The sequence below is a fragment of the Marmota marmota genome, unplaced genomic scaffold, assembly GCF_001458135.2.
Source record: "Marmota marmota marmota unplaced genomic scaffold, marMar, whole genome shotgun sequence".
Classification (NCBI taxonomy): Eukaryota; Metazoa; Chordata; class Mammalia; order Rodentia; family Sciuridae; genus Marmota; species Marmota marmota.
Window position 1 is genome coordinate 5,923,636 of NW_026000020.1, and position 9,455 is coordinate 5,933,090.

The 9,455-nt window shown below is 40.6% G+C and overlaps 1 protein-coding gene across 5 annotated transcripts in view; it reads right to left on the minus strand.

The window, feature by feature from the left end:
- Positions 1-9,455, minus strand: part of LOC107154118 (von Willebrand factor A domain-containing protein 3B-like) — an 83,557-nt gene that overhangs the window by 14,516 nt on the left and 59,586 nt on the right. For all 5 annotated transcript variants that reach the window (XM_048810311.1, XM_048810309.1, XM_048810310.1 and 2 more), the window contains exons 3-4: positions 1,010-1,104; positions 126-376 (exon numbers count right to left, since the gene is read on the minus strand). In XM_048810311.1, coding sequence (XP_048666268.1) covers positions 126-376; positions 1,010-1,104 — 346 coding nt within the window. The remainder of the gene's footprint in view (positions 1-125; positions 377-1,009; positions 1,105-9,455) is intronic.

The window sequence follows — 9,455 nt, forward strand, 5'->3', positions numbered from 1 at the left end:
CCGTCCCCACCCCGACCCCGACCCCACCCCCCCCCCCCCCCAGAGCGAGCTGTGCCTCTGAAGGACAAATACCCGCCGATCGCTGTGGCTCTTCCCCGCCCTCTGTGCTTCCCCTGGGGACTCACCATATGAAATTGAACCTGGCGACCTGAGCCACCTGCTCCCGCAGGACCATGGTCAGAGCCTCTCGGCACAGAGGAAGCTCGCCCTCCAGAATGTCGCCGAAATCCAACACTAAGGTGATGCACTGTTCCAGGATGACCCCGAAAATCTGCCGGCTCCCACTGGTGAGCCAGTCCATCCGCCGCCTGCAGCTCTCCAGGGCTTGTTCTAAGGACCCCGCGAACCGATCGATCAGTTCCGATTTAGCCGTCAGCTGAATGAAAATAAAAGGAAAAAGCAGAAATGAGAAGACAGCGCCAAAATAAGTCACCTGGAACGCAGCGAAGCGATCAAGAGCTGAGGGTTCAAAACAACTTTGCAAATGATCCTCCAAATCCTGCAGGAAAAATCTCCAGCCTTTCAACCGAGATACCCTTGGATGGATGGCGCCCACAGGTGCTTGTCCAGGGCAAATTTCAGGACCTGGAGAATTCAACTTGCATTCTTGCCTAGGGCCAGCCTCGGTTTACATTGTTTAGGATAGTCAGCCCTCCAGCATCCTCAGATTCAACCAGCCTGGGATGGAAAATATTCAGAAACAAACTGCATCTGTGATGAACACATATGTACGGGCTTTCCTCCTTGTCATTAATCCCTAAATGACACCGTGAAAGAGCTACCAACATGGCGTTGACATGGCATTAGGTATCACAAGGTATCTCTGGCCAAAAGGGCTTTGCGCTCATCTCTTGGTGGTCCAGGGCTTCCTTGCACATAGCTCCTTGGCTGTGAGCTCATCAATGGCACTGGCCAAAGGAACCCTTCCACCTGAATGGCCACCTCCTCTGTGACCTGAGGTGACCTCAGCAGGTCACCAGACCCAGCCACAGAGGCAACTCTGACTTACATTGTACACTCTGCCATCTTCTGCTCGGTAGAACTTCGGAAACAGGCCAACGGCATACCTAGAAGCCACGGGTCTCCTCAGAGAAGTCACATAATCTGCATTTTTATAAAGAAAGACAATCAAAGTGGTGCTCAAGAGGTAAAATCAATAATCAATAAATGGGATAGTATAAAACTAAAAAGCATCTTCGCAGCAAATGAAACAATCAAGAACATGATGAGAAAGTCAACAGAATGGGAGTAAATCTTCACCACCTGCACTTCAGAGAGAGCATTCATCTCCAGGACATACAAAGACCTCAAAAAGCTTAACACCAAAAATAATAATAATAATAACCTAACCAATAAGTGGGCAGAGGAACTGAACAGGTGTTTCACAGAGGAAGAAATATGAACAGTCAACGAATATGTGAGAAAGTGTTCAACATCTTTAGCAATTAAAGAAATGCAAATTAAAACCATACTGAGATTTCATCTCACTCTAGTCAGAATGACAATTATTAAGAACACAAGTAACAATAAATGTTGGTGAGGAATGGGGAAAAGGCACACTCATACTTTGCTGGTGGGACTGCAAATTGGTGCAACCACTATGGAAAGCAGTATGGAGAGTCCTCAGAAAACATGGAATGGAACTACCATTTGACCCAGTTATCCCACTCCTCAGTATATATCCAAAGGATTTAAAATCAGCATACTGTAGTGAAATAGCCACATCAATGTTTATGGCAGTTCAATTCACAATAGCCAAGCTATTGGAATCAACCTAGGCGCCCTTCAACAAATGAATGGATAAAAAAAAAAATGTGGTATATATACAGAATGGAATATTACTCAGCCATAAATAAGGATGAAATTATGGCAGATGGAACTGGAGATTATCATGCTAAGTGAAATAAGCCGATCCCCAAAAACCAAAGGCCGAATGTTTCCTCTGAGATGCACATGCTGACTCACAATAAGGGAGGGTGGGGAGAGGGAAGAATAGAAGTTCACGGGCTTAGACAAAGGAAAATGGGGGCATGGGAATAGGAAAGATAGTAGAATGAATCACACATCACTTTCCTAGTTCATATATAAATACATGGCTAGCGAAACTCCACATCATGTTCAACCACAAGAATGGGATTCTAATCAGAATAAGTCATACTCCATGTATATATAATATGTCAAAGTACACCCTACCATGAAAGAAAAAATGGTGCACTGTCAAAGCTTCTTATTTGTATTTCACAATAATTTTTTCCCTGACACCGTTCAAGTTATAGCCCCAGCAACACCGACAATTGGTGATGTTTTGTGTTCTGTCCTAAATGGGGAAGCATCACCAGATGCTGTGGAAAACATCACTTTAAATAGAATCTTTTAATGAATGAACAACTGGGAGGCAGAACAGAGCCCCCCTCCTGGCTCCCTGGTTCTCTCATCCAGGTTAACTAAGGCAAATGGACGACATGGTAAAGCATTTAATTCTTGAAAACTTCTCTGGAAGACTTTGGAACTTGGAGAATTCCACTTAGATATCATCTAGCCACCGTTCTCTCTAGCGGACGCTCACGACTAAATGCACGAAATGTAGGATGCAAGTAATGGACTCAGAAGACCCCAACACTGCGTCAGAACCATGGGGCTTTCCTTAGCAAATCAGGCACTCAGCCGTACGAACATCTATCAGGCAGCTGCTACGTACTGGGCTCAGGGCTGACAAGATGACATTCCCTAAAACATCTTCCTACTCTCCTCCCTGGAACTTCCAGAAGGCCACAGAGGCTTTAGGGACCACAAGGACCCCTCAGGACAGAAGATGAGTTCAAGCTTCACAGAAGTGCTCTTATATGATGATGATGTTATTGTGGTGGTGAAGTCCCCAAAGGCGACAGACAGCCGGAGGTGTTCCTCACCTCCCCCTTTCTGGGGAGTAAGGGTAATAGCTACCTTGGAAAAGTGGAAAGGTCCAGGTTGAATTTTATAGCCGCCCGGGCCAGGCTTGGTCCCTCATCACAAGGGGTGATAAAATTCACACGCCTTGAGGTTCAGCTCTCATATAAAGAGAGTGGCTACTTGAATTCCGTCAGCTATACCCCTGCTCAAGAGACCTCTCCAACTCTGAAATCTCTATTTCCGAGGGTTCACCTTCCTGGCTGGCATTGATGGAGGGACTTCAGATCACCAGCAGCATTCAACTCTTTATCTGAGACGTTTATCTGGGCTCAGGAGAGGGCCTGTATTTGAGGCTTGAGGGGGTGGGTCACTGGAAGGCTCCACAAGCCGTATTGCCAATTGGAATGTGAGATATTGTGGGTTCTGCATCCAGTGGTCGGGGAGTAGATTTGATTAGCTAAACCTCACACAGTGATAAACTGTGGAAGAAATGTAGAGACAACTATCTGAAGGCCCTGGAGGGCAACCAAGAACAGACAAAAACTGGAGTAGCACTCATCCTCAAAAGGAAGGCACAAGCCCGGTGTAATGTGCACAACTGTAATCCCAGCAGCACAGGAGGCGGAGGCAGGAGGATCCCAAGTTCAAGGCCAGCCACAGCAACTTAGTGAGGCCCTGTCCCAAAATTTAAAAAATTAATTAATTAATTAATTAAAGGGGCTATGGCTCAGTGGTTAAGTTCCCCTGGGTTCAATTTACTATTTATTTAGCAGGAGAGAGTTTGGAGTTTGGGTTCAGCCAAGTTAACTGCCTGCTAGGATAAAACCCAGCTCTCCACCTATCAAATGGTAAGTGGATAAACACACTGTGGTGTATCCACACCAGGAATATGATGTGGCCATAAAAAAGAATAGCAAACTGGTACATGCTACAGTATAGAGAATCTTTAAGATGTGAACAAAACCAGTTACCAAAGACCACTTATTGTAAATTCTACTTATATGAAATGTCCATAGTAAGAAAATCTATAACAGACAAAATCATATTACTTACAGCTGGTGGGTGGGGGTCAGGGAGAGGCAGCAGAGAGCTGAGGGGCACAGGGTGGCTGCTTTTCGAGGAGATGAAGCTGCTCTAAAGCTGACTGTGGGATGGTTATAGAAATCTGTGGATATGCTCAAGATCACTGAATCATACACTTTAAATGCGTGATTGATGTGAATTATGTCTTAATAAAGCCATTATTTAAAAAATCAGTTTTAAAAGAACAATGAGGAAGCATCTCCCAGGACAAAGAAAATTCAACCCAAAGTCTCTACAAATCACCCATACTGCCCAGTAGAAACCAAAGAATCACCAGATAGAAAGTCAGGAAACCATGACCAAAAACAGTCAAGAGAAAACAGTCATCAGTAGACCTGCCCTGATAAGCCAGATGTTGGGACTAGCAGAAAAGGGCCTCAACATGTTCATAAGTGTTTTCATTCATAAATATAAGCAAACTATAATTATTTCTATTATAAACATTATAAGTGTGTTGAAGAGAAAGAAAAGAAAGGTCCTAACAAGTGAACAAATGAGGATCTCAGCAGAGAAACTGAAAGACCCAAAAAGAAAATTTGAAACAAAAGTGCTGCTTGGATGTGGCTGAGGTCAGGTACTGAGGTGGTGGTACATTCAGCAGAATTATGATGAGAGAGCGGCTGGGGATGTAGCTCAGTGGTAGAGCACTTGCTTGCTTTGCATGTGTGTCGCCCTGCATTTGTTCCCCACCAAAAAAAAAATGAATTGTGATAAGATAAGCATCTTTTCTTTATGAAGTATCCTGCCTCCAGTATTTTGTTATAACAATACAAAATGAACTGAGACAAGTACAACAGCTGTATCAGCCTAACAGCAAATTAGAAGTGTTAGAATAAAGTGTTAGTTGGCTTGAAAATCTGTGAAGAGAAATCCCCAGTCTAAAGAGCAACAACAACAAAAGTTTATGTAAATCAACAAAAGTTTCAGTGATCTGTGGGACGATCTCATGATGTTCAACATAACTATAACTGGAGTCTCAGAAGAAAAGGAGAGAACACATGGGGTATAAATATAGATTAGAAGAAATAATAGCTGAGAATTTCTAAGATTTTCTTTAAAAAATAACTTACAGAGCCAAGTTGCTCAACAAATCCCAGGCAATATAAATACAAAGAAAATCAAACCAAGGCATAACATTATATAAAGAATAGTACCATAACTTAAAAATAAAGAGAAAAATCTTAAAAGCAGCCAAAGGAAAAAAGAAATGGTATGCATCACATACAGAGAAAAAGCACTATGAATATGGATGATTGCTCAGATGAAATGGTGGATTTTAGATATTTAAAGGTCAGAAAGACAGGTTAAGTGAAATAAACCAATCCCCAAAAAGCCAAAGGTCAGATGTTCTCTGTTATGGGAATGCTAACCCATGATAAGTGGGGGAGAGGAGGAATAAAAGCTCAGTGGATTAGACAAAGGGGAATGAATGGCAGGGATGGGGAACAGGAATAGGAAAGACAGTAGAATGAATTGGACATGACCTTCGTGTGTACATACATGAATACACCACAGTGAATCTCACCATTGTATACATCCACAAGATAATAAGGGGTCCTTATTAGCAACAGATATATTACGTGCTTGTATAATTATATCAAAATGGATTCTGCTATCATGTATACCTAAAGTGAACCAATCTTTAAAAAGGTCAGAAAGAAAACAAATATTAACTAATAATTCTATATACAGCAACAGTATCCTTCAAGAGTGAAGGCAAGGGCTTCGGTATCTGGGAAGATGGAGAAAATGCACTTTTCCCTATTCCTCCCTTAACTAAGTACAACCAAAAAATTATGGACATTATAATATTAAAACAGTATAGGAATACTCTAAAAGATGCAAAGGAGGTAAATGGACTAGGGAGATTGGCACACAAAGAAAGGTGCTCTACTCCAGCCAAATGCTAGAGAAAAGATGCATCTGCATCTCTCATCTCTACTAGCAAAGGCTGGGTGGAGAGCTTAGATGGCTGGCCTTGGCAGGCTACAGTAGAGTACACCAGAACCTTGCTGCGTCTTTATCAAAGAAGGCAGAGCAGAGAGCCAGGACTCTGAGTCCGCAGGTCAGCAACAAGTCACCACAGCAGGATGTCCAGGAGGACCTTGGAGGCAGCCTGGGATTCCCACTGCCCCAGGTGTTCATGAAGCAGCCCTCCCTGTTTTCTCTAGGATGGCGTCAGAGCAGGCCTTGTGATAGGTCAAGACTTTTCCACCACTGAAAAGTAACAAGGCCACTCATCCACAATGTCCAAGGAGGCTAGAGAGCAATAAAAACGTACCCCTCCCATCCGGCCAGCATGATCATCAAAGGAGTCCTAGAGGGGAGCCCATCCTTACCAAGGAGCGCCTGGTCCTGGGGAGGTCCACAGAGGTCGAGGGGTGAACCTGGACTTCGGCCTCCATCTGGCAACAACAAGTTGTACTTTCCTTTGTCCACCAGAGCCGTATCGGAGAAGGTCAGCTAGACCAGAGTTCAGTGAGGTCCAGTGACCAATTTATAAAACACTGACATGTCTTGGTTTAGTAGAAATAGATAAGTAAGTCACTCATCCTCTCTAAAGTCAGGAAGATCTCAAACTTAATGAAGAAAGAAAATCGACACTATCAAGACCAAGATGACAAACATTAGAATGGTCTGGCAAAGATTTTACAGCAATCACCATTTATAAAAACACTTTAACAAGCAGTTATAAATGTGCTTGAAATGAATAAAAATGTAGTAAGTCTCAGTAAAGAAATAAAAGACACACTGAAGAACCAAATGGAAATGTTAAAATTTTTTTTGAATAACCAAAATTTGAAATCCAGTGAATGGACTCAAGAGTCAAAGAGACAAAAAAAGAAGAATGAGTAGACTTGAAAACAGAATGATACAAAGTATCCAGTCTAAAACACAAAGGCAAAATAGATGGAAGAGGAGGCCCACAACCTCACAGACATGTAGGATTAGGGAAAGAGAAATGGAGAGAATATTCAAGTCACTGTAGTGTCAGAAGAAGAAGAGAAAAAATACAAAAAAAAAAATGTATTTAAAAAAAATGAAAATTCTCCAAATTTGGCAAAATACTAATAAGATAGCAGATTCAAGAAGCTGAGCAAAATTTATTGAGAATAAACCCAAAGAAGTCTACACCGAGGCCAAACCTCCAAACACGGATGACAGAGGAGACATTTTCAACAGCAGCCAAAGAGAAATGATATATTATCAATAAGGAAAGATCAATTCTAATGACAGCAGTTTTCTCATCAGAAACGTTGGAGGTCAGAAGAAAGTGGAATAATATGTCTTAATATTGCTAAAAGAAAAGACCTGTCAACCCCAAATCTAATATGTGGTGAAAATATTCTTCAGAAATTACAGTAAAATAAAGACAGTCTCAAACAAAGAAGCTAAAAGAATTTGTTTTTAGCAGAGCTACTTTTAAAGGGGGGAAAAGAAGTTTCATAAACAAAAGAATATAACTAAAGACTTGTAATATCAGAAAGGGGGAACACGGGGGTAAATAAAAACTCTGCTTGAGTTTTACAAGCTGAAGTTTTAATAAAAATTATAGCACAAAAATATTTTTAAAAAATCATATCACAATCTAATGTGGGTCTTAGTGTATGAAGAGAGAATAACACATTTTATTTCAAATGGGAGGGATAAAGGAAAACAAGGTGTCTGCCTGTCACTAAAACTGGGAAAATGCAGATATCAGTAGATTTTTGAGAATTTATGTATCCATAATATAATAACTAGCACAACCACCAAAAAGGCCATATGAAAAGAAACCCTAAAAACATTATAAATAAGAACATAATTCTTAAAAAAAGCTTAAGTAACAAAGGCTGCAAAGCAGGTAGGTTGCCAAGGAAAACAAAAACAGGCAAGTGAAAAAAAATTTTAAAAATTAGAAAACAAAAAAATAAAATGGCCCCAAAGTCCAAACTTATCAATAGTTACACTAATCGTAAATGATCTAAATATGCCCATTAAAAGACAGATTGGTATAGAGGACTTTTAAAAAAAAGCCTCAATAACATGGTGTCTATAAAAATTGTCCTTCAAATATAGTTACATGCACAAGTTACAATGAAAGGATGGGGAAAGACAGGCCATGCAAATGCTTATAAAAAGAACTCAGGATTGGCTATCTCCGAAAAGTAAACTTCAGAGCAAAGGATATTCCTAGAAAGAAAGAAGGACTTTAAATTATAAATCCACCAAAAGACATAGCAACAGTAAACATGTGTGCACAAAACAACTACAAAATATGTGAAACAAAGACCAACAGAATTGAAAGAAAACAGACAAATTCACAGTTATAATTGGAGACTTCAACACTGCTCTAGCAACAATTGATAGAACAACTAGATATAAAATCAGCAAGGATGCTCAACACCACCACCAATGAACAGAATCTAAGTGACAGCTGTAGAAAGCGCCACACAACAGCAGCAAGGTACCTGTTCTTTTCAAGTACCCACGGGACACATACAAAGACAAAGCACATCCTCAAATACAAAACAAACCTCAAAAAAATTAAAAGAATAAAATCCAATATGGTATGTCCTCTGTCCAAAATGGAAACAAACCAGAAGTCGGTAACAGAAAGAAAGCAGGAAAATATTCAAACACTTGGAAAATAGACAACATGATTTTTAAAAATCCATGGGTAAAGAGGATGTCTCAATAGAAATAAAAAAATAATAATAATAAGTTGAACTAAATGGGGATGATAACACAAAAAAAAATTTGTGGGGTGTGGCCAAAGCAGTGTCTCCAGGGGAATTAATGGCACAAAGTGCTCATATTAGAAAAGATAAAATCTCAAATCAGTAATCAAAGCTCTACCTGAAGAAGCTAGGAAAGAATAGCAAAATAAACAGAATATGAGCAGAAGAAAACAAATAGTAACAATCAAAGCCAAAGTGAACAAATTTGAAAACAAAAACAACAGAGAGAATCAAACAAAAAAATCCCAATTTTAAAAAGACCAATAAAACTGACAAACCTCAAGACTGACAAAAATGAAGAGAGAGAAGGTATAGATTACTAATATCAGAAATAAAAATGAGACTATCACTAAAAACCCCACAGACATAGGAAGACTAACAAGGGGACACTACAGATGGCTTTACCCAGATAAACTGGACAACTTGGATGAAATGAATCAGATCCTCAAAAAACACAAACTAGGCCTGACGTTGTGGCGCATGCTTGTAATCCCAGTGGCCAGGGAGGCTGAGGCAGGAGGATCATAAGTTCAAAACCAGCCTCAGCAACTTAGTGAGGCCCTAAGCAACTCAGTGAGACCCTGTCTCTAAATAAAATATTAAAAAGGGCTGAAGATGTGGCTCAGTGGCTAAGTACCCCTGGGTTCAATCCCTATTACCAGAAAACAAATAATATCTCTCTCTCTCTCTCTCTCTCTCTCTCTCTCTCTCTCTCACACACACACACACACACACACACACACACACACACACACACTACCA